At 38.5% G+C, this 26,221-nt stretch overlaps 1 protein-coding gene across 1 annotated transcript in view; it reads right to left on the bottom strand.

The window, feature by feature from the left end:
* Positions 1–1,152: 1,152 nt before the first annotated feature.
* Positions 1,153–26,221, bottom strand: part of LOC139725743 (uncharacterized) — a 37,611-nt gene continuing 12,542 nt past the window's right edge. The window contains exons 5-18 of the mRNA XM_071636826.1: positions 24,531–24,596; positions 14,409–14,474; positions 12,380–12,521; positions 11,376–11,415; positions 10,516–10,589; positions 9,558–9,631; positions 8,635–8,745; positions 7,048–7,094; positions 5,528–5,732; positions 4,638–4,738; positions 3,886–3,997; positions 3,112–3,276; positions 2,111–2,170; positions 1,153–1,734 (exon numbers count right to left, since the gene is read on the bottom strand). Coding sequence (XP_071492927.1) covers positions 1,153–1,734; positions 2,111–2,170; positions 3,112–3,276; positions 3,886–3,997; positions 4,638–4,738; positions 5,528–5,732; positions 7,048–7,094; positions 8,635–8,745; positions 9,558–9,631; positions 10,516–10,589; positions 11,376–11,415; positions 12,380–12,521; positions 14,409–14,474; positions 24,531–24,596 — 1,845 coding nt within the window. The remainder of the gene's footprint in view (positions 1,735–2,110; positions 2,171–3,111; positions 3,277–3,885; positions 3,998–4,637; positions 4,739–5,527; positions 5,733–7,047; positions 7,095–8,634; positions 8,746–9,557; positions 9,632–10,515; positions 10,590–11,375; positions 11,416–12,379; positions 12,522–14,408; positions 14,475–24,530; positions 24,597–26,221) is intronic.

The following is a 26,221-nucleotide window of genomic DNA, read 5'->3' as shown; positions in this document are numbered from 1 at the left end:
GGATGCTATCACATTCTATATGTTAATGTTTTCAAGTACTAATATACATACATGTAAAATATTATCAAGAAAACACAATAAATGTTAACACCAATCTACTTGACATTGCGTGTTACAATAACTTGAATGATTTCAACAATACATGCTCAAAACATCACGATTAAGTACTGTCCATAACTCAAACAGAATTGAATTGAATTGAAACTCACTGAGCGATTCGTGAAATCATTATGTTGAATAATAATTATGTAAGTTACTTTCAATACAGTTTTGCAAGATATGAATGGAGGTTATTCTCGACATAAATAAACGCGTCATTACCGATACATGTTGTAAAGGAATCTCACTTTTCAAATGTGAATTCATCTCTGTATATAAATTATTATGATTTGCCAAAACCACAAATATATAGCACGCAGTTTAGTGGCGGGGAAAAAGATAGACCGTACACCGTCGTTACAAAAAGGGAAAAGACGATAAATTGGAGGTGCTACACAAGAAAAAAAATATGATAGCACAATCACAAATCGCAACTGCATTTTACAGTTGGTTCATATCTTCAACGTTTTGACGGACATCAGAGATAGTGTTATAGAAAGAGGATGAGAAGAATAAAAACACAATGATAATAGAGTGAGGGACTCGACACTGTGCAGAATATTACCACTCCACTCCAAGGCATCCGCCCTGAGATCAGAAGCCGCTGCTTACATGTGCTCATGTTAGAGGGCGTGCTTCAGAAAGTAGCACATTTTTCATGTCGGACTCGGCGAAGGAACTGGTCAATACCTTTGTTTGTCAAACATCCAAACATCACACAACGACCACATCGGCCTAGTAACCGTACAGGGGAACCATCTTATAATCCATTATAACAATGCAAAATAAAGAGAAATGTGACGGTATATCAATGACCAGAGATAGGCACCTTAACATCAAGACATGAACTACTGATGCATCTTTCTTTGTTTTGTTCGTTTTATCCGTACGAAACACACCCTTCGGCGTGATTGCGAGTCCACATGGGGAACTGAACCGCAAAAATGCAACAGGGCGAAACTTTTTTTTTCGCCTGTGACCTAGAAAGGTCGAACTGACTACCTAAGACTAGTCACACACACAATGGATCACTCTGCGTTGACTACTTAGTCGTCAGTACACATCCTCTTCAGTGCTGTAGCCGCTCTCGTGGCTGTAGGCCCTCTGGTAGTTATAGTCCACCTGTTCTGCTGCCCGGTCATCGATTCCCTTGATGAAGGCAATTTCGTCTACGTGACCAGCCTTGTGCCAGTCGCCACTAATAACGCTCGATAGGATAGAATCTCCGCCGTACATGTAGAGGCTCTCCTGGAAGGCTGGATTCAACACTGAGTCCTCGTCGGGGACGACTGCCGTATCATCGTAATACGACGATGTCATTGGGGGAACTCTGCCGAACATCACCGGGGCGATGGGTGGAGTCCTGGTCGGTTTGGCATCAGCTGGGACCATAGCAACTTCCTCGGTATAAGGATGGACATTGGACCCCTGGTTGCTCGCGAAGCCGTGGTTGGCAGGCGACTTGTTCAACTCACTCTCGGGCACACTGGAGGACTTATCTCCGCAGCTAACTGTGTCGTAGTCTTCCCAGCAGGATGCCATGAGAAAACTGGCTGCTTCGAAGGGCTGGAGGAACCACAAGAACTGCTGGTAGTCATCTAGACACACCTCCTCGTCATTTAGTGATTCAAAGGCCTGTTTAGCATACAAAGAAATAGGAAGCATGATTTATCAATCCTCAGTATCATACTTTGGAGGTGGTTAGAAGCCTACTGAAATAGGATTTACTCAATACAAGCTTTCCGAATAACATGTTTATCTATTTATCCACACAACATCGGTTATTTGAGAAAGAGAGATGGTCTATATCAGCACTATAATTTATAGTCAGTGCCTTTAGGACATCTTTAGCAGTTCGTGAATTTACTGAAATCATGCATTGACTTCGAAACACGACAGAAATGCTTCTATCTAAACTTGCATATCATATTGTCTTTGTTTGATTGTTTGTTGTTTTAGAATATGAAAGCCAGAGTTAATTGACTTGAAATTTAGTAAGAAAAAAAATCACCATGTATCCACTCGCCGCCTTCTCGAACTCCTCCAGGGCCAAGTTCAGGTAGTCTTGGAGCTGTTAATAGACAAGGAAGAGAGAAATTTAATTAACAGAGTATTCAACATACATGGAGAACTGTTTATAATAATCTTCATCGTGACAAATTCAATAACCAAACAGATGAATACAAGCTGAGACAAGGAAACGAAACGAAAGTTATAAAACGCAGAAGACGATTTTTGTCATCTGCTGCGATCAGGCGAGAGCTCTGTCAAACGCAAACTAATCTGTTGAGTGAATTATGACCAAAATGAATTTCACCTAAGTTGTAGAGAGCACCAAACAGCAAAAGAAGTATGCTTTGTGACGGGCATATAAACATCAGATTGCATATTAAATTTCGCACGATTACTCTGCAACACGCAATGCTCTCGCCGCGATGCTCCATGACTTTTTTCTTTTGAGTTTCCCGCACATTTTGACACCAAATTTGTGACGCCTGGGGGTACGGTTCTGAAGTTACATGACTTTTTGTACATGCACGTGAGGCCAAAAATGGCTAAAAAATTTGATTTTGTGCACAAAGTCAATGCAAATTGAGTTTTTTCACATGGTTCATATAAATATGCTTATTTTTACTCTCAATGGTTAAAATTAGTTTGTTTTAGGAGTATTATGCTTCAAAAAGTGTCAGTGACAAATTTTGCTACAAAAACCAACAAAAACAAAAGGTCGAAAAAACAAAGAAATACATAAGAAATTCATGAAACTATAAAATAAATAAGAAATTAATTTTGATACCGATTTTTTTTTCAAGTACATTTGCCAAGAATGCCACAAAGAATAATTATACCAAAAATGAGCACATTTGGAGCTTTATTTACTGATTTAGATGAAGGCGAAATAGAAATCCGATATAAGTTTAAGCAATGTCCCCCTCTACGGTCAACACGGATATAAAACGCGACGCCGTCACAGAGATCAGTGCCATAATGATCATCAAACTGACGACCAACCTGCAGTGGCTGCTTCTTGTGAGATGACGTGACGGAGGTATTAGCGCCCTCAAACTGGAACAGACCCGTCCTGTAGCTGATATCGAAAAGACTGAGATAGCCTGGGCCGCTGCCCTTGCACGCAGAGCGATGAGTCCAAGACCCGGTCTTTACGTCATGGTGGTACTATAAAAGAGGATCAAGAAGTAGGACTAGGAGTTAGTACTGAATTACTCGTGGAAAGTCTGAATTCATACAAAAGGAACAAACAGTAGGAACTCTAAGGAGAGTGGAATAGCTGTTATCGGGGACCACATCTACACATGCGTACATTATTATTAGAACCAAATATGGAACCTCATCAAGATACTGAGTATATTACTGAAAGCAAGCCATTCTAAACGCTTTGCTTAAGAGTTCTTCATGCTAAAACATAAGTGAGTTTTGATCTACTACAGGAGAAGTGGATTTGTTTGGTTATTTTGTTTTGTTTTGATTTTTTTTTTTTTTTTTTTTTTGGGGGGGGGGGTTAAGCTATTACAATGTACCTGAGGTGAGATAATGTGTGAATCATTAAATATATATTTTACTTGCAACAATTCTCATGATTGCATCAGTTGCTATGTTTTCTCTCTCTAGAAGTCATGAATGACGGGGTCTTTTGAACGTTCGTATTTCTTCCAAGATGAAAGATGATGTGCTTACTTCCACCAAGAAATGCATCGCTACTTCAAATCCGCACTCCAGCCACACACTGAACTCTAAAATGCAGGAATAATATTATGATTTACCAACCTGCGTGAGCATCTTCCATCCATGGGTAGCCACGAGGTCAACAGCTGTTAACACGTAATCAATGACGTCATCGGGTGCGAAGTACGGCAAGTTAATCCTGACGAATCCAGGTCTGTGATGGAGGAGGGGAAAAGGGGGAGGGGAGAGTTAGTACAGGAGGGGAAAACTTGCCGCGAGAGGGCTAGAGTTCTTGATCAGAGGGAGACAGTGAGATAGAGAACTAGAAAAAATGAGGTAGATATGAGTCACGGGGTGACTCACTGAATCATAGCAACAACTTGGGAGCACAACATTCTGGGGCAACTTTAGGCACTTTTGATGATGGAATAACCTTAATCGCGCAAATCGCAGGAACAGTTGCACGGATAACCGTCATGAAATCAAATATTTCGACCTTCTGTCAGATCTCTGTGTGTTCCTGTGTCAAGACCGCGAGATATAGCAAGACTTGTGGGGTGTAAGCCTGGATTCTATTGCTGAAATCCTCCTCCCCCTACCCCCTTGTTTGAAAGGATTCGTATCTCGTAGATGGAAATATAGATTCAACTCTTCACCTTTTCTGGCAGATTGCACCGAAACACAATCAACTGAATAATATTCAGTTGAATGTGTTAGCTCTTCAACTTAATGTTATTAAGTTGAAGAGTTAACCTAAAACCCCTAAGACGTGTGGAATGAGGTAAATAAATTAATGTCTTGATGGAAACTTGGCGAATGCACCAGGTGTTTGGATTGTGATCACTAGGACGTACCGTACTCCCTCGACCGGCTCCTCGTTACAAGTGTTCTTTCGGTCTTCGCGGATCAGCTCGAAGAATTTCATGGCATTCTCCTCCGAGATCCCCAGCAGATCCTGCGTGAAAGGAGAAAATTGGAGGCAAATTTGGAAAGAATTACTCAGACATCACACCGCTATTACATGTGTTCTCAACATTTGATACTCATAGTCTTCATAGAACGTGTTTGATTTAGAAAGAAAGTGGAAAATACTCTCAGACGGAAAAAGAAAAAAAAGGAAGAGAGAGAAAGTGAGGGGGAAAGTGAGAGATGTCGTAACTCCTAAGTTCTCTCGGCTCTGAAAGATTAGGATATCTCCGATGATCAGGCGTATCATCGCCCTAAAGATCCATCTTCCGCTTGTAATCCCACGATGGGGCGTTTGCTAGTCCAACAAGCCCATCAAGAGGGGTAGGCCGATGACAGATGAGCTTTAAAGTACACCTCGATACATGCCACGGCCTACCTCAAAACTTACGATAAGAGCGAAGAGGAAAAATACTAATTCATCTTGAGCCTCCCGTGAACTCCTCTTGACTTTTTTTTTTTCTATTTCTTGTCTTGCTTTCCACTCTCAGCCAATTGCAATAAATGTGCAATGATTTCAACAGGCGTAATTTCAAAGCCTGTGACGTTTGTTTTGAAGGGTTCACAGCAAGAACTTGTGTTTCATAGTGATGTTATATGAGTGTCACCTTGGAACTGTCAAAAGCAGAGTATTGTTTGCTTGTTTGTTCTTTTGTGCTGCAATGTATCATCCATTTTCTTAACCATTATGGTTAGATCATATGCAACAGATCTATGCCCTTAACATGCACAGTAACTTTGTCAGATAATGTTAGGGCATGAATGAAGCAGAACTCACGTGTGCATAAGGGCCTGCGCAGGCACAACCTCCTCTGGCCTGAATACCAAAGAGATCGTTGAGTAGTACAGCGATGAAGTTGTGATGTAACAGCTTGTCCGTCTGTGGATGACGAACAAGGAAGGAGAATATCGGCAAGCGCGCCACCTCGTGACTGCCCAAGACGATGAGATTCTCGTTGTGTTGCCACCGTGCGAACGCTCGCCTGTAATGTTAAAGGGAGCAAAACATCAACAGTTTCAGTAATGTTTTATTTTCCTTTTTCTTTAACACGTTCACTTAACATCTGTCTGGTAAGTACTTCCCTTTGGAGTTCGGCGGATAGTTGCAATCTTATAGAAGGAAGTATATATCCACGCCAACGGTGGAATTCGGTTTCATTCCAAATCTGGTGATACCGTATGCTTATGATTAAAACAGCACACGAGTGATGTTTAATGTTCCAGTGTCTGTAATTATCATGCTGCTGCACATTCGTAACACGTCGGATCATAAATCACCTTTGATTACATTTCTCTGCCATCTATCTCTCGGCAATTACAGGGAAAAAAAAAGACATTTCAGTCACTGTCTCTCACACTCAGCACCTCTCGTCACTAAATTGAAGCTGTCAGGATTTGACGGTTGGTCGAAAACTTCATGAAGCCGAAAAGTATGTCAACTATTTTTTTTTTCTCCTTGACGTACATTAGTTCTGGGAGGAAAGGGGGGATATGTTGAGGGGATATCTAATTATATCCCCAAACCGAGCTCTCAAACATAGGGTGAGTTCACTCCGAGTCGTGCAAAGCGATGTCTCTGACATGGTGTTTTAAGTACATTACTTATTTCCCCGCTATTGCTAGAAACTCGATCTCCAACACTTGACGTTCATTTCTGATTTATGTTGCACTGTAGATTCTTATGTTTTTGTTTGTTTTTCTGTGTGTGTGTGTGTGTGTGTGTGTGTGTGTGTATGTATGTGTGTGTGTGTGTGTATGTGTGTGAATGTGAGTGAACGGACTCCCATCATGACATGAACTCGTCCTCTACGTTGCTGAGAAAAAGTGAAAAGTATGGTTCTTTCGCTACGAATTCTGATGCCATGACGGTACTTACAAAGAATAATTATTCTAAATCAATGCAATTTCCATACATAGAAGAAGTACTCAAAATAAACATATCAAAGAGCCACAAGAAAGATCCATGGTTTTGTATTTATACTCGCCATTTATCAGTTAGAATTAATCAATTTCCGGAGAAGCTTGTAAGTGTGTATATTTTTAGCGCTTCATTGAAGTCATGGAGCTAATAATAATATCGAGATGTATAAACTTTTGAATCATTCATTAAAGTGAAAGTACGTTGGTGTTCATCCTGTTGACTAAAACCTTTCCTCATGTCCCGGCCATTGCCAAGGAGAGAAAAGCAAACCGATTTTCTCCTGTGGCAGTTGACTCGAGGCATGCCAAGAAATTGTTCTATGACTTGGGTGACATCACAAACAAGGGATTAAGTCTACACGGAAATCTCTTACTCACCTTGCAAGTTCGTTTTCTCTGTCCTCTATGAATTTTGGTCCCACAGCCTGCAAAGATCAATCAAAAGAGGAGGGAGGTTAGATAAATGGAGAAATGAATAGATAGATAAACCGATAGAAAGACAAACGATAGATAGACAGATAGATAGACAGATAGATAGACAGATAGATAGACAGATAGACAGGTAAATAGACAGATAGACAGATAGATAAACAGATAGATAGATAGATAGATAGATAGATAGATAGATAGATAAACCGATAGAAAGACAAAAGATAGATAGATAGATAGATAGATAGACAGATAGATATACAGATAGATAGATAGATAGATAGATAGATAGACAGATAGATAGACAGATAGACAGGTAAATAGAAAGATAGACAGATAGATAAACAGATAGATAGATAGATAGATAGATAGATAGGTAGATATACAGATAGATATATCAATAGATAGATAAATAGATAGATAAATAGATAGACAGACAGATAGATAGATAGATGGATAGATAGGTAGGTAGATAGACAGGTATATTGACAGGTAGATAGATAGATAGATTGATAGATTGATAGATATATAAAGCAGGCATTACAGATTAATATAATAGATTGACAGATAGATACACACCATGTACATAAGTTAGACAAAGGACTGGATAGACTACATGGATAGATAGACAGAAAGACAGACATACAGATACATAGATTTGTAGATATACAGGTAGATAGATAGATAGATAGATAGATAGATAGATAGATAGATTGATTGATAGATAAACACATAGATAGATAGATGAATAGAGAGGGAATGTAAAGCCGCTAGAATCGTACTTACTGTAATACACATATCTCATTCTATTTGAAATCATTGCGGTATATTACCTACAGAGTTGCGAAACATAATACATCAGTAGCATGCTCACATCTGGTGCTCACTTCGATAGGTGTCACATAACGCATGAAAATATCTCTCTGATTTAAACCATCTTCTAAAGGCACAGCACATTTTTATCATTTTGCGATGTGGAAGCATATGACACGGCGGACATAACAGAACATTTTTTTTTTGACTATCCTCTTGCCGAAAATCGGTAAAGAAAGAGGACTCGCAGGCTACAACATGTCCCGGTGAAATGACGCTTTACCTACGTGAGTCATCAACGCTTAGTTCGAGTCAGTCTTCTGTTCGTAATTGAGTTTGACATTTCGCAAGGTCAAAAGCAGATTGATCCGGCAAAAAACAGTAGATTCTGGGTATTATCAAAAGTTGACACCAGTGTACGTTGGAGGTCTCTTTTTTTGTGTGTAATTTTAAAACAGGCAAGAGGACAAAGTATACTTAGTGTGCCGAATATCAATACCAGATGTATGGCTCTTCGAAGGGGTTGCTCTTGTTGTGATCAACAGTTACTGGAACTAATGTACGTAAGACATCACGGTATCTTGTACTCTAAATTATACATTTGAATACACGTCCAGACACTGAAAATGTGATCATGTTTCGCTATTTACCCTTCTCAAAACCTATCAAAATTAAAGTCTGAACAACTCAGTCAGCAAAAACAGATGACTGTCCATTTTGTACCTGTTTAACCTGAAAGGCCAGTCCGGCGCGGATGGACTCAACGATGGCTGGTGTCCCACCCTCCTCACGTGCTTCAATGTCCTTCAGGTAATGGTGCATGTTTCTTGACACCTGGAATGGTAACAAGAGCTATTTACAATACTCTCTTTCATCACATCATGCTTTCACACATATAAGACGGAGGGAAGCAGAAGAAATTCTTAAGATAGTAGGCTTCTTCTAAAGTATAACACTTGACACAGGCGAAGAGTACGTACGAAGGAGATGTCTACAGTCAACAAAAGCAAACCCTTCCGTCCCAACAGGCGATAGAAAATTGGTGCCAGAGTCTACTTTGCTTCATACCTACTGGCTCTTTACAGAAACATGTGGGCTTTTACAGCAGTGACACGTGTCAGCTGTGTATTCGTTCATTTTCACCACATCGTACTCATTGCCATTTTATGTGGCTTGCAGAACGTCCCCCAACGGATGCAAACTTATCCTGACATTGCTAGGACCAATATGTCTTCGGGATACACACACGGAATGACGAAGCATCGTTTTCCATCATTTGGTCTATTCGTGTTCTCCTTCTTTCAGCAATAAGGAAATTCGATTTACATTTGAGCGGATAACAGCCATAATCACAACAACCTTACAAGATTGTCCTCATAGAAATGTTCACGAAAGAGAGTCCTAACCACTTTCCCCTCCCCAGTAATCAAAAAATACTAGGAGAGTTTTACATTCAATGCACGATCAATTTACATTACAAACTACCTTTCTGTAGTTAATGCCATTGCAGAACACTGCGCCAGATATCACGTGTGCACATATGCCATGAAACGGATGATTACGAGAAAAGTGAATAGGATGTGAGGATGGAGTTAATTTTAGACGCCAAGGACGTGGCAAGCTATTCTCATCCCATGTGTACTTACGTAATGCACCGTGCCTCCTCCCAGGGCGTGGGGCACGTTGTTTACAAAGAGCTTCTTCTTGGCAATTAGGATACCTGCAGTCAAAACAAGCGGATACAGACTGAAAACAAAAACATAATTTCTCATGGTCTTTCTGTCCGTATTATTAACCTTTAAAGAGAGAGATTCATGTGGTATGTAATGAGCAATTACAACTCAACATACAGTTACATAACTCTTTCAGTTACATTGGGGAGGAGCGTGTAATACTCTTACCAGAGTCTACACTGGACACTACAGTGACCATGGTCAAGAGAAAACAGGACTTCCTGGTTGGAGTGAAAGTCTGATGGACTGATCCAAAAACCATTTCTCAAATGAATGACCGGAATCTCCGTGAGTTGCCGGAAAAGCACCGGCTGTTCTTTGATATCATCACAGGAAGAAAGATGACTTTTTCCTTCGTATTACATCATGATTTGGAGAAGCCATGACAGCAACATGACTTGGCACCTTGGGCCATCGAGGTACATGGTCGTCCGTCAGTCGCAGAGGGGTAGACAAAGCCTCTTCTTCAACCCACACATGGCGACTGATCCCCTGGATTAGGCTCGACTGGGCTTGTCGCCTTTTTGCAAACTTGATATTTTGGCCGGATCATCTCGCTTACTCCCATTCCATCCCATGTCCTCCCCGGCCCGATTAGGGTCAAACCGCAGAAAGGGTGAAGGCACATCAGGAAGGAAGCAATTCGCTGCTCCCTACGCTCTCTTTCTCCCCCCCCCCCCCTCCCCCTGACAAAAGCTGTTATAACAAACACAAAGTAACAACTAACCTACCCCTCCCTCCTCAATTCTTCGAAATTTTCACCAAGATTTATGCGTCACCAATACATGGATAAAGTCAGTGAGACAACCATTTGGGTATCTTGAACATAAAGGAGGAGTATAGGTAGGTGAACAATGATTCTTTCACGTACCAGGCGTTCCGACTCCTCCAACGAACTTGTGTGTGGATACGAAGACTGCATCTTTCGAACAGTCTGTACCATGCCTGTAAATAGACAACGCAGAACAAACGATACATCAAGTTAATCTTCCAGTTCATGAATGTACTAAATGTATATCATTTTACTATCAACGTTACTCGTTGACTTTAGGAAACAGAAGTGAAATCATGGACGTCGATGAATACACTGTACTACAAATTTTAACATTAGTTATCAACAAGTGAAGATGTACGTGTACAATCACTGTTTGTATACAGCTGAATACTCCTGTGAGGTTGTACTGACGCAAAGATATTACGTAATTCCTGATGAACGAATCACATAGCTTTCCATTAGATCACTTTATAATCCGATAATAATTATATCGACGTCTGCGATCTCATTTACTTGTCCTCCCCATGGCTAGTGGTTATGCCTCAATCTTCCTTTCTTTTCGTGTCAAACTCATGGAAAGCATATGCCACGCTCAGTAGGCGTGATGAGCAACAAATGGCATGAATTCATGTAACAGCGTCTTGATTTGAAGTTTTGATAAGTGCAAAAGTAAATGAAATCTGTGCATTACTTCTCATGTACTATTAATCACCGTAAGATTACCAATGATCCCCTAGCGAGCTTAAATGCGGTTCACTGATTGACTGACACAATAGCGTCAGGCGAACACTAGGATTAATGCTACACAGCTGCAGCCAGTAGGCGCACGGGTCCTTTTGGCACGGTTCTCAGAAACAGTCCCGCTCTACGTGGCATATGCTTACATCTGCCAGTCGGGAACAAAATTTAACATGAACAGATGACCAAAAGTTCATGCGACTTCAATGTTTACTCACTCGAAACCCGATGGATTCATGTCGATATCAAGGTATGGAGCTGAAAAATAACGGGAATAACAAAACGGGAAAACAATAAATTCTCATTGTCGTAGCTGAGAATATTAATCGTGGCTACAGTCATTAGAGTATCATCGCACCATTCAAAGGTTAAATTGCTATTTGAAAACAATGTTATGTGATTCAGCCATTCATATCGAGTGATTTACGGTTAATTATCCTGTCAAAGTTGATGAGCAAGGACATTCATAATATGTACAGGAAATGATCTTTACTAATAAGCAGTTTTATGGGGAGGGGTTGCTCGAAAACGAGGCCGATGACTAAACTTCAATAGACACTCGATTATTCTATAATGCAATAATCATAATTATGTAGCATTTTATGAATGGTTTCGAGATGACGTTTTAATCCCCTGACGTGGCGTATACACACGCCTTTGTACAACTTCGAACAGATTACATTTACATTACATTACGTTTACATCATTCTCGAGTTATAAAACAAACGACCAATATAAAACGCATACTCCTCCCCTCCTTGTTTTTGCTGCTGCTACCATAGATTTTTTTTGTGTTGCTATTGTTTGTTATTATTATTATTATTATTATTATTATTATTATTATTATTATTATTGTTATTATTGTTATTATTATTATTATTATTATCATCATCATCATCATCATCATCATCATCATCATTAGAAGTAGTGGTAGTAGTAGTGGCAGTAGTATCATTATTATCATCATTACTACTACTACTTCTACAACATGTACTATTAATATTATCATAATCCTAATCATTATCATTATCAATATTGGCATTATTTTTATCATTATAATTACTGCTATATCATCCATTATTAACAATAATAGTAAAAGTTAACTGTTACTACCAGTATTACCACTATAGTCAAAGCAGTAGCACCATACCCCCCCCCCCCCCCCCCCCCCCCCCGAGGCGCTGCTGTCCCTGCACATAAAACCCAGGTGTGATGACCTCACCTGCCGTAGCGTAGTCCCAGAAGGAGAGAGCGTTGTATCTATGAAGGAGTGCCGAGACAGCGTGGGTGTCGGTGATGATGCCCGTCACATTGGACGCCGCGGAGAAGCAGCCCAGCACGTGCGCGTGCGTCTGCGTAAAGATCTGCTCCGTAGAGATCAAAGGAGATACAATGAAGTGTATTAGTGACGACACATCGAAGGGGAAGTCAAAAAGATTATGATGTGGTGGAGGGAGGGATGGGGATGAAGCAGAAATATAGAAAGTGATCACAGACAAGGAAAAGAAAAGGAGTTCAAGATACCGGGGAAAATATAATAACTTGGGATTAGGACCGGTGGGAAATTTTGTGTTAAGCAGCGCGTCCAGCAGACATGTTTCATGGAAATCCGAACTGTAACCACGAAAGCATATATCACGTTTTCTACATCTTTTGTTGGTGTCGTGGGCTAATAGTCGTGGGCCAATAGTCTCACAAAAGTGAACTAGAACTTCCTGATTTTGTTTGCTCACTTTCTTCTCTTTCACAAAGACTCAACTCGTTTCTATACTCGGTCAGTTTATCCAGACCATTATGTTGTATGCAGATATAAAGATTCAACGGTTATTCAATCTGGACAAAAGCAATAAACATCACTTTCAAAGAATTGTGACGTCATAAATGTCTAATGTAACACAATGTAATCGCTTGGCAACCACATTAAACAAAGGATGCACAATGATCTCGTTCATAGGGGAACTATCAATCAAACTACGTCAACCTGGGAGACATTTGTCAATCAATTAACCGAATCGCAAATATAAGTCGCCCGTGCAAAGTGGATATTTGTTTGCAAATCGCCGTCTATATTCACTATCATTCTTTTCTCTCGTTCACATCATGCGTTGTAAAAGTTTCAAGCGTGTCATCCCCTCCTCTACGTCACACAGCCAATCAATCAATCTACTCGCCAGAATTTGATGTCTTCTCTTCATAAGCATTCATACAGACGTCATAGCAACTTGTGTTACAGTGTAGAAAGGAAATGAAACAAAGGTGTCGACCAAATAATGGTAACGATGTACTGTTGTGTGCTATATCAGCCTAGCGATTAGTAAACATGACAGATTGGCTACTAATGCGAGCCATGGGTGTATGGAAGGATTTTAAAGAGTGTAATCGTCCAATTATTACATCAAACATGGCTATTTTGAAGGAGGGTCATTATTGATAAACTGCATTAAATCCGGTGAGTAGCGACATCGCATTTCCAATAGTACTGCTTGGCGAAGAAGTGTCGGCTCAATGCATTTCGTTCCTCACACTGTACCTTCCTTGACTCACTCAGTCTGAAATAGGCCGCCTTTACGCCATGACATGTAATCAATTCCGTTCTTTCTCACTTCAAGATGTCTACCCTGATAGTGGCCAATAGATAACCCGAAACGCCGTGTTTCTTCCTCCTCTTCCGCCTGTAGTCAATCGATGCCTCCCCGGGGTCTGTGCTTCATACCAAGCTAGATTCGTTCCAGACTAGACGCTACTGCCGAAATTATTACGAGTCATGCTCCTCCTCTCAACGAAGACACACAAACACACACACACAAACACGCACACACACATACAATCTTGCCCTATCGCACTCGGAGACAACCTTACCCTTTCAAGAAATGTCCCCTAACGTCTCTGAAGTTGTCACATATACATACAATGTAAATTGGTCATTGAGATCCGTGTGACTAGGAGTATTTATCATCATGATAAAGATTAGAATCAAATGCAACTGCAAGTCGTGTCATATACGTAATACTGTCATCTTTCAGATCTCATGCCATATTACGTGCATTACAGCCAGCGGATAACAGAATAATGATACCTAGGCAAGCAAAAGAATATACTATAATAGCCTTAATGCCAGCTTTTGTGTTCACCACTGTAGTTTTAAAGAAGAACACGCTCATATTTATAAAATACTTCGAAAGCTTTGTATCAATGCTATAACAGTCGAACGCACACGCGGCATGCAACATTGAACTGTGTCAGACATTTACCTTCAATTTGTTCTCAATGTCTTCCAGGTCCACGAGTCCTTCACTTGTTTGCTGAACTCTGACCACCTGAAAAAAATATTTAAAAAAAAACAATCAATTTCAAGTGGAAATATCGTGGATACAAACAAGGCAGAAACGTCATTGGGACTGCCTTTAGACTTTGCACAGAATATAATTTCATCACTTAGAATTGGGACGGTCAATCATGTAAGAGGGTTTGTTATATCACAGTTAGTTAATCAGTATAGTGATCATTGATATAACCCACAATATTACATTCCCATATCTAGCAAAACAATAAGCAGCGACTAAAACAGCGATGTGCGCTGCTTAACAACTTCAACCGCTTTCCCTCCCATCCTCCTATTGACCATAACTTTGCATTAAATGTGTCCGTGTATGTTGATTATTTAGATTTATCTGTTCACATGAAAATCAAGATTCTGTATGCTCATTCCGCTCGCTTGCCATTTCATCGCGACAAATGTGTATGGCCCAGACGATCACATCGAGAAAGACTACACACAAACACCAGATATTGGGCTGATACATAGATAGATAGATAGACAGAGAGATACACAGATAGATAGATAGGTAGATAGATAGATAGATAGATAGATAGATAGATTGACAGAGAGATAGACAGATAGATAGATAGATAGATAGATAGATTGACAGAGAGATAGACAGATAGATAGATAGATAGATAAATGGACAGAGAGATAGAAAGATAGGTAGACAGATAGATAGATAGATAGATAGATACATACATACATACATACATACATACATACATACATACATACATACATACATAGGTAGACAGACAGATAGATAGATAGATACATAGATACATAAATAGATATCTACATATTATCATAATAGATAGGTACATAGACAGACAAACAAACATATTGCTTGGTCGGTTGTGGATGGATAATATTCTAGAAATGAGAGAGAGATAAAGAGACAGGGAGGAGAGAGAGACGAAGAGATGGAGAGAGGGAGAGAGAAGAGCGGCAGGGACGCATGAACTATCGCTTGCTGTTTGCTGCAAACTTTTTGTCGTGGCACTGTATTTGTCGCCCAGTCGTAGGGATGAGTAAACTACCGTTACCATAGAAACAGCGAGCTTACAGAGTTGTCACCCTGGCGCAACAGTTGCGCTCCGCGGACGAGGAGGCGAATTAGAGCTGACAAATTTCCAGCAAATCAGGTTTGTGTCGGAGGAAAAAAAAAAGAAGGAAGCTAGGAAACAATTCGACTGACAAAACGACACTCTGATGTTTGTCATCTAGTCACCCCCTTCAAAACCCTCTTTCAGGTGGGGAGAAAAAAAAAAGATGAAAAATAACAAGTACGTCGTGTTCTTCACGCCATCTGCCGCGGGACTCTCTCTGATGCAGTCTCTCAGCTGTTCAGACAGTGTCTCTTCGCTGCAGTGTAGGGGACGAGCTGAGAGGTGGACTAAAGGAGACTCACGAGGTCGTAGATATAAAAATGACAGTCCTGGATGATCATTGACTGATTTCTCTGCAATATCTCCTCGCTTGGGTTGTTTCTGACTGTTGGCATATCCAAGTTTTTTTTTTCTCCTTCCCAAATTGACTTTTGGCTGACTTAATTGTTTCGATGATACAGACCTGCCCGTGTCTTGCTTGGCTGCATACACAATGCTAGCAAAGGTCGTATTCAGGTCATTATGACGTCATTGACAAAGTAACTCATAACCGCTCAAAGCTGCCACGCTGCCATATACTGTTTCAGTATAAACAGGAGGTATAGTTTGATTGGTTTAATCGCTGTTACTTAACCAAACAAGTTAGTTGGTCTGGTGCGTATGCATGTATGTACTTCAAAAATCATGTGGGAAATCAACAACAGCCTGAAATACTTAGTGATTTTGTTCTTGGAATGTTCGCCTACTACATACAGGTATACCGCCAACCTCAGATTGCAATCTCTGCGGCAAATAAATACAACACTTTACTGTGTCTTCCTAGCTTGTGTTTCTGCCTTTGAGGGCAAAATAGTTCTTTGCACGATTAATTGCGTATTGTGTGGTGCCAGCAGGCTCCCATGTTCGGCCACATGCTTCATTGCTCATACTTCAGTAGTGACAAAACATCTTTTCTCAGCTTCTATGCCTTTAACCTAGATTCGTAGCTCCGGAATCATGCCTGCTTTGCTCAAAAGCATGCCAGAAAGTAAATGGGGACACACACACGCACACAAAAAGAGGAAAGATAAACAAGATGTAGTATGCACGCCATGTATATCAAAAGGAAGCTCATAATTATGAAGGCTCAAGACGGGCAAACGCATTTGCATCACCTTTTGATATAATACTGGCATAATCTAACAAAAAGAGTGCTGATAACACAGACCGCTGCACAAACACAGACCATTCGACGAACGCACGGATGGAACAACGCTCTCTCGCTTCTCACTCTATACTGCGGAGCGGACTCGTCGGGTGTCGGTTGGAGCCAAGTGTTGTGGCGTAATGAACCTTTAGCCTTGTCGCCACGCTTTCGATATGTCTTTGTCAAGGCCAGCCAATCGAAACATCATATTGATATTTCAACTCTGCGCTTCTCTCACTCCAATCTATTCCTCTCGAATATGAGGGGGAAAAACTAACAGACAGAGAAAGGGCAAAATGCGACGAGAGAAAAGAAATAATGCATACTATTTTTAAATCTATCTTTTCTTGGATCAATTTTCCACCCAATCTAGAACTATTCTTGGCCAAAATTGTTGCAATTGCAAAAAAGAAAAATGCTCTTGAAGTTACCATCTGGCACACTTCTGCGTTTGTCTTTCTCATTTTGTGCCTTTGTGTGTGTGATCATGTTTGAAAAAAAATAATGAAAAGGAACTGAACTTGTTTTATAGCATCGTGTGTAAGTCCTGCAGATATGAATACTGAAAATGGGGTTGAAAGTGTAGGAGGCCTAGAATTGAGACATGAATGTTTTGACGCTAAAGTGACCCCTCCTTCACGGCTGTCAGTGCATAAGTTTCTCTAGGGGAGACAAGTCACTAAGTTAATCATCCATATTTTTGTGCTTTGTGTTGTATATAATGTGCAATCAACTTGTAATTCAAACCATTTTATGAGAATAATAATATTTGTGGTAATGTGCTACTTCGTCTGTATTCACACTGTCAACTAAATGCAGCCATAAACGCCTTTTGTATCTCCGTTACAAAATATTTCTGTACATTATTTACCTGTACATCAAATGTTGTGCTACTAAGTCTGCCCACACACCTGACTGGTACATTCACATGCTACTAATGTTTCTTTCAGATTACAATATAGGAAGTAACATTCATAATTCCTCTACGAGATTTCATAATGTTACTCCCTACTTCCTAATTAAACTCTGTGGTGTATTAAATACGGTAGGCTAATTGAGGTGTAATTAATCCTCCATTTTCAATTTAGCACTTCCGCGGCAAAGGAGCGAATGAGTGGCATTTTTATCTCTAAATCCGTCATGGAGTGTTTATTTTGTACATTTAATTTTCTTCTCGTTCCTTCGCCCCTTTGCATCGTCATCGTGCATATATCCTGTACTGATCGCCAGGTATAGGAAAGCTCTACAGAGGGTCTTGAGTTAAAGCATTTGGCAGACGACAGGCGCAGAAGGGAAGTTCGAATTTATGCTTAGTTACAAGACGATATCTCGCGCGGCCGAACCAGCAGCCGTGGCCATAAAACGTGCCATTACTTTAGGCCATGCCTGTGAACATTAATGATTGAAACGGGCAAGATAAGACTTTTAACATGTACATTAAATTTCACATTATGATATTATGTGGGTGTGTGGATACTATTCAACATAATATAATTGTTAATTTGATGTTGTGTTCACTTATGTAACAGCACTGCGTGTGTGTTTGTTCAGTTCAGTTCAGTTCAGTTCAGTTTTTATTTCTGCATTTCAAAATCAATACAAATCAACAAATCAACAAAATACTTACATAGTCATTTACACAGCTAATATTCGTAACGTTTGGATCTTACATACATTTTCTTTTCTTTTTTCAAGAACGAATATCATATATGAAAGGAAGCAATAGGAAATGATAAAAATGAAATGCAGGGGACCATCATCATAAGCTAAGCTTGACGAGGATGATGGCCCCAGGTAAAGAGATACATAAAGAAAATCTTGCCAATCACTGAGTGGGGGGTAATTGTGCAATGGGCTCAACGAAGAGATACATAAAGAAAATCTTGCCACTCACTGAGTGGGAAGTAATTGTGCGAAGGGCGTGCGGTGCAGTGCGGTGTGCATTGTGTTGGGATGAATCTTGGTTTGTACGTTGAGTGTTATTTTGTGTATCAGTGTGATGAGGTGAATGTTACTTCAGTTATGGCCGTGAACTCATTGTTTAGGGTGTTTGTTGACCAGGTGGTATGAATATTTATGTGTCAGAAGTATACTGGATTATGAGGGTGTTTTTTAGTTCTCGTTTGAAAATGTTCAACGACGTACGTTGTTTTAAATTAGGGGGTAAAGAATTCCAAATATCTGGTCCATTGTGCTTTAATGATTTTTGAGCTAAAATAATTCTGGGGTTTTCGAGATGGTAATCGGACGACTGACGTGTTGGATATGAATGAACGGTGAAATTTGGAGTGAAGAAGCCATCAAAAATTTTTGGAAGACAATTAAATGTATATTTATACATAAAAACAGCAGTTTGAAAGGTGTGAAGATCCTCAATTTTCAATGTTTTTAGTTGACGAAATAGGGGATTGGATGGGGATAAGTAACGGGAATTGGTAATCAAACGTACAGCACGTTTTTGGAGAGTAAAAATTGGATTAATTTTAGTTGAGCCACAGTTTCCCCAAGCGATATTACAGTATGTGATATGTGGTAAGATCAATGCATTGTATAGAATAGTCAGGGAATTTTGAGAAATGAAGTTTTTCAGTCGATATAAAATTCCTACAGTTCTTGAGACAGACGTGTGGATATTATGAATGTGATCGTTCCAAGTTAAACTCGAGTCAATTGTGATTCCTAAGAATTTAGTAAATCTTACTTCAGTTAAAGATAATCCATCAATATTGATATTATAACTGCTGTTAATGTTCTGTGAAGCAGTAGGTTTGAAACGTATAAAATTTGTTTTAGAGACATTAAGGGATAATTTATTACATATAAACCATCGGGAGACTTTGTCTATTTCCGTGTTCAGAGTATTAAACAGTGTTTCAAGGTTCTCATGGGAGTAAAAAATATTAGTATCATCCGCAAAAAGTATAAATTTAAGAGTTTTTGATGTATTTATTATATCATTAATATATACAAGGAACAGTAGGGGGCCAAGAATTGATCCCTGGGGAACACCACATACAATATTAGAATTCGGCGATTTAGATGACTTAAATAGTACATATTGCTTTCTGTTGGATAAATAATCAATAATCCAAGAAAGTGCTAAACCACGAATACCATATCTTTTTAATTTGTAAATTAATATATCATGATCTATGGTATCAAAAGCCTTTGATAAATCCATGAAAATTCCTATAAAATGTTTTTTATTTGCAAAAGATTCAGTAATCTTATCTAACAATTGAATTATAGCTAAATCGGTGGAATGGCCCTTTCTAAATCCAAACTGATTAGGTATAAGTAGGTCATTTACATGAAGAAAAATGTACAGGCGTTTATGAATAATTTTTTCCAGAATTTTAGAAATACTAGGTAATAACGATATTGGTCTATAATTTGTTAAAAGAGAAGGGTCGTCTTTTCTTTTGAAAATTGGAACTACTTTCGCAATTTTTAATGAGTTTGGGCATATTCCAGAAGACAGTGAAAGATTGAAAATGTAAGATAAAGGTGTGGTTATTTGTTTGATGATTTTCTTCAGTATATAAACACTTATTTCATCATGGCCACTAGATCTACTTGGCTTTAATCTGTTAACAATCTCCAGTATTTCTTCCTCATCTGTTGGGGTAAAGAAAAGGGATTTGTCGCAGTTTGGTGGAAGAAATTCAGTAAAGTTTGAATGAACATGTTTGTTTTTTATTTTTGAAGCTAATTGGGGGCCAATATTTACGAAGTATGAGTTAAAAGCATCAGATATTTCATCAGGGTTTATGAGTTCTTTGTTGTCATTATAAAAAACGGACGATGTTTCCTTATTATTTTTACCTGTTATTTCATATATAGTTTCCCATAAACCATTTACGTTATCCTTTTGATTATCAAACTTATCAGAATAATACATTTTACGAGAAATACGAATCAAATTACTGAGTATATTTCTATACTTTTTGTAATCTGTAAAATGTTTTGTATTGTGGGTAGTAATCGCCAGTTTATACAATTTATTACGGGTTTTTATTGAATTGATGATTCCCTTTGTAATCCAGGGATGTTTGTTCTTTCTGCGTGTTTTTTTCTTAACTAAAGGAATGTTTTTTCGATAATAATATAAAAGTTTATCTAGGAAAATATCATAAGCTTTATCGGCGTTATTTTGAAGATACACTTCTTGCCATTCTTCCTTCACTAAATCAAGATTAAGTAATTCAATATTCTCGTCTGATTCTTTTCTGTACATTATCGGCCTGGGTTTTGAAATACTTTTGACGTTTTCAGAATAACGAAGAATAATGAATATCGGTAAATGATCAGATATATCATAATATAAAATACCATTAATGAATTTATTTACAGAAAAGTTATTAGAAAAAATATTATCCAACAAGGTTTTAGATGTTTGGGATATTCTTGTTGGGTTATCAATATGGGAATGGAAAGCATATGAAAAAAGAATAGTTTTTAATTTTACCGCTAAAGTATCAATTTTCGTCATGTCAATATTATAGTCGCCCATAATATAAATTTCCTTATTTTCTTGTGTAATCGTGTTGAGGCATTCATCAAAATTTTCTAAAAACATTTCAGTTTTATGATTTGGTGGCCTGTATATAACACCAATTATCTTATTTTTCATTTTATCATTAATGATTTCCACAAACAGGCTTTCACAACCTTCAATATCAATATCAGTTCTTATTTTTACTCGCAATTCGTTATATATATATAGGGCTACCCCTCCCCCTCTACCTCTCTTACGATCAGAGCGAAATATTTTATATCTATCAAGGCTAAACAAATTTGGAGACGTGTGCCCTAGCCAAGTTTCAGTTATACCGATTGCGGAAAAGGGAAAATTTTGTAAAGAAAGAAGAAGTAGTTCAAATGAATCAAAATTTTTGTTTAAGCTTCTAGCATTCCAGTGGAATAAGCTAAAATCTTTAATGGGGTTATAATTAGTGTCATCATTCCTATTTGTGGAATTACTACGGGAATTATTAACATGACTTGCAGTGGAATCAAGTGAAGATTTGAACATATTATTGAAATCCGAAATAGTGTAGTATTTACTGTGATTACTTATGATACCCTGGTCAGGATGATCGTTGTTATGAGTCATGAGGATTTGAGTGCAAAGTTGAGAATGGTTGTTCTGGGGCCATGTATTTTGTGTAGTACGTTGCAATGTCTGTGCGTGAATGTAAATGTGAGTGTGTGCATGTGTGGGGGTGTGCAGTGCATGTGCGTTGATAATAACAATAATGATACTGATACATTTTTACGTTATACAATAGAACAAATGTTACATCATATAGTCTCGCTAAATTTATGTCTACAAAAGTAAATGGAATCCTCCTACACTTAACGTTGGTGAGGTAAATTCGTATGCGTAATATGAAATAACAATGATTATAAAAGAAGACAAGGCGCTTCTATGGTAATAACAGAAATATAATAACTCCAATAATAGCATACGAACGAGGTGTTCTAACAGTTAAGGTAAAAAAATTAGATTGGTTGTTTTACAGAGTCATGCTGACAAGCCCCTTCGAACGTCTATGCATTTACGTAGAGATAGTTTGTGAAGGTGAGACATGAAAGAGGAATGTACATCTGGAGAAAAATTCTTGTGTCAAACTACAATGAAAGGGTTCACAAGTTTACAAGAGTGCAAACGGAACATTCTTGAGTGATTTATAACTGTGCACGGACACAGTCTTGACAAAACTAAAAAAATTTTATGTTATACAATAGAATAAATTTTACATCATACAGTCTCGCTAAATTTATGTCTACAAAAGTAAATGGAATCCTCCTACACTTAACGTTGGTGAGGTAAATTCGTATGCGTAATATGAAATAACAATGATTATAAAAGAAGACAAGGCGCTTATATGGTAATAACAGAAATATAATTACTCCAATAATAGCATACGAACGAGGTGTTCTAACAGTTAAGGTAAAAAAATTGATTGGTTGTTTCACAGAGTCATGCTGACAAGCCCCTTCGAACGTCTATGCATTTACGTAGAGATAGTTTGTGAAGGTGAGACATGAAGGAGGAATGTACATCTGGAGGAAAATTCTTGTGTCAAACTACAATGAAAGGGTTCACAAGTTTACAAGAGTGCAAACGGGACATTCTTGAGTGATTTATAACTGTGCACGGACACTGTCTTGACAAAAATAAAAAAAAATCACTCTGTATATATTATCTACTGGTAGCTTAGGAAAATCCAGACCAATTGAATTTGTCCCGATCGTCAAAAACATCAGCCGTTTGTTTATCTTATACAAAATTTTTAGAATCTGATTTAAATGTAAGCTGGTATGTTGTTTGATTCGTCAGAAGCGGAAATAAATGATACTCTGCTGATCAATAGTGCTCTATGGGGAAGAAGTTCAGTTTAAACAAAAACAAAAAACAAAAACAAAAACAAAAAAACAAAAAACAAAAAAAAAAAAAAAAAAAAAAACCAAGATGCGGCCAACTGATGTCATTGTCAATATCAAGGTTGAAAGGTAAGTGCAGTTTAGGTATAATCAGATATGCACGTAAATAGAAAGTCTTTCCGGTAATGCAGCGGCGCCGGCAGGGCCCGGCATTCGGACGAAAGGGTCATAACAAGATAAAAAAAAAGAATATCTCAGTTGCTATTACTGAGTCATGCTGCTTAACCCCTGCTAACGACTGTGCACTAGCGGAGAGAAACTTTGTGCAAAGTTCATGCATTCTAAGTAGTAATATAACAATAATAAAATTATATTTCATTAAATCCAAATGGAATGATGTGGTGGGTGTAAATCCACGAAGACCTCTTTAAGAAAGAGAAAAGAAATGTGTTAATTTTGGTTTAGCCCCTTTGACTTTGATTTGTTTTACGGGGGGGGGGAACAAAGCAACGATAAAAGAAAGCTCACATAATAAAGACATTCGTCGTGGATTTGTGCTCAAACATGCGACAAATGATATAAAGATATAAGTGCATAATGTATCTATATAAATATACACAATAAGATTTGTATTATATTGGTACATTGCTGGAGAACACAGTAAGATTTGTTTGTGTTTATATATTGCAGATGTATCAACATGATTACAACGTCATAGTGTGTTGGGGAGGTCAATAAATTAATGTATACGGCAATTTTGAGTGTATACCTCGCTTTTTAACAGTATTGAGTACAGGCATAATCATACAGTAATCTACAAGAGTTACAGGGAGTTCTGCCACAATAACAAAAAAAGAGCAGTATGCACGTTTTGACAAAATGGGTCCTATGTATTGGGCAGGACAATAGCATCCTTTACAATAATATCATTGTCTATTAAGGTAAAGTTTATCACATCAATTGACCAGATCATGCAGTACGATCTAATTTAAAGTCATTACAGCATTTTGGTAACTATACACAATGATCTATACATATGTTGAGCTTTTTTATCGTAGTGAAATTGTAGGGGGGGGGATAAGTTGGTGAGTGCTTGTGACGTTAAAGACGGGCTACAATGGGTGAGACGGTGTTTAATTGGGTCTGTGTGTTTGTGGATATCTATGTGAGTCAATGGCGAGGTTTAGATCTCAGACGCAAACGCTGAGACGACGCTAATTAGGCAAAAATGGCGTTCTACACATGCGCGAGACAGCTGTTTCCATTGTCCAACCCTAGAAGCTGCGTCGTCTTAGCGTTCGCATTGTAGATCTAAAGCTCGTTATTGTGTAAACGTCGGAAAACAAGTCATCTAAAGAAGACTCACCTGTGCACCGATCTCCTTCCAGGGTAGAATGTTTGAATGATGCTCGAAAGGACCGACTAAAACAACCTGCAGAGAAGAGGATGATACACAAGCCAAAGAGAGTCAGTGATCTGTAGCTCCCAATCTTTTTACCTCTCTAATCAATTGTGTCAGAAAATGGTCAGAAGACACAAATACGAGTAAATTATTCGATTGAGTGGATCAGTATTAAACGATGACGATAACTGCAAAACAGCAACATCAAAGCTACAAACCAAGACAAAAAGAGAGATATACAGTTAACTCTAAAACCCCAAAACGCAAATAACCAACCCTCGCATCAATAGAAAAAATCTGATAAAAGGAATAAAGGGATCATTAAGCCCCACGTTCAGTAGCCATTAATCCATGAATATCTTTTTTAACTAGTAATAGGTTGTCAAACAAAAGTAAACCTCTGCAAAAGCACCGGGCTATTTACAAACATTAAGCGCATTATTACTCTTATTGACGCTCAAAACACCTTTCCCTATATAATAGTAGTAGTATCTAAGGAATGACATTTTACAATCACATTATTTCTTTTATATGTGTAATCACAGGTGGCCTTTGTGAAAGACCCTTATCAACAGTCAGTGTTTACGGCAAAAATTCATGTTTCTTTTAATTAAAATTTGCCGTGATAATGTAATGATAAAAACGCGTCTTATTAAACCATACTATATAGGCCTATAGATAAAGTAGTAGATAGCTGATGTGCCATACCCCGCAGGTATAGTGCTTTTTAGACCAGCGCAACGGCCCTCACAACCAACATTTATCCATGGTGCAATGTAACATGCATTATACCGCTAACTGGAAAGAACACTAAATTGTCTACAAAACAACAACAACAACAACAACAAAATACACACAAATGCACATATATCCGACACATAGCAAAGACCTATACAAATGCGATAAAACTTGCAACACTGAGTGAGCTAGACGTGCAATCAAGCCTTAAACGCTAATCTTTGTCTGATCCACCGTACATTTGCATCGGAAAGCCGCCTTTTCCTGCGACTAACACACAGAAGTAATAACTCGATACGGAGAGAGGCGAAATCAAACGCCGAGAGGGGGAAGACTAAAAGCCAAGCGTGTCATCGCTTGTAATCAGCAGCCAATTTATTTTACCAGATTCAACCCAGAACTGACCTGATGAGAACGACCAAATTACACACTCACACAAAATAATCTAACTTTATATATGTATGTATATATCAAATGGGCGACAGTACGTATTTGATAGCGACGCCTGTCATTTTTGCCAAGAGTTTCCTAACGGTTTTGATTACAAGCGACAAAGTGAATGCAGTGCGCTGTAAATGTTTGGTTCATGACAGAGACACGGAAGAGTTGAAGTGGAGTGATTGCACGTCAGGAAGGCTTGTTATTGTTGTAATCAATAGTAAAACCTCGAAGCTTCTTCGTGTTTCTCAAAGTTTTATTTCATTTCTTGATTATAAACTTTCTGTTTCGAACAGACATCGTCCTTTACGAGATGAATTCTGAACTCGATTTAGTGTCTTTTAACAAATATTCAAATATCAATGTTCACATAGAACGTAATTTGCTTCAGCTGTAATTTTCATATTAAATTGTTCCACATATTTGGAATTGCTTTTATCATCTTCGCTTTTTCATTTTTATTCCTTATAATCATATAG

Source organism: Diadema antillarum, unplaced genomic scaffold (assembly GCF_040938485.1).
Source record: "Diadema antillarum isolate AM-2024a unplaced genomic scaffold, OU_Dant_1.0 seq00000059_RagTag, whole genome shotgun sequence".
Classification (NCBI taxonomy): Eukaryota; Metazoa; Echinodermata; class Echinoidea; order Diadematoida; family Diadematidae; genus Diadema; species Diadema antillarum.
This window is presented reverse-complemented; position numbering and strand designations above follow the sequence as displayed.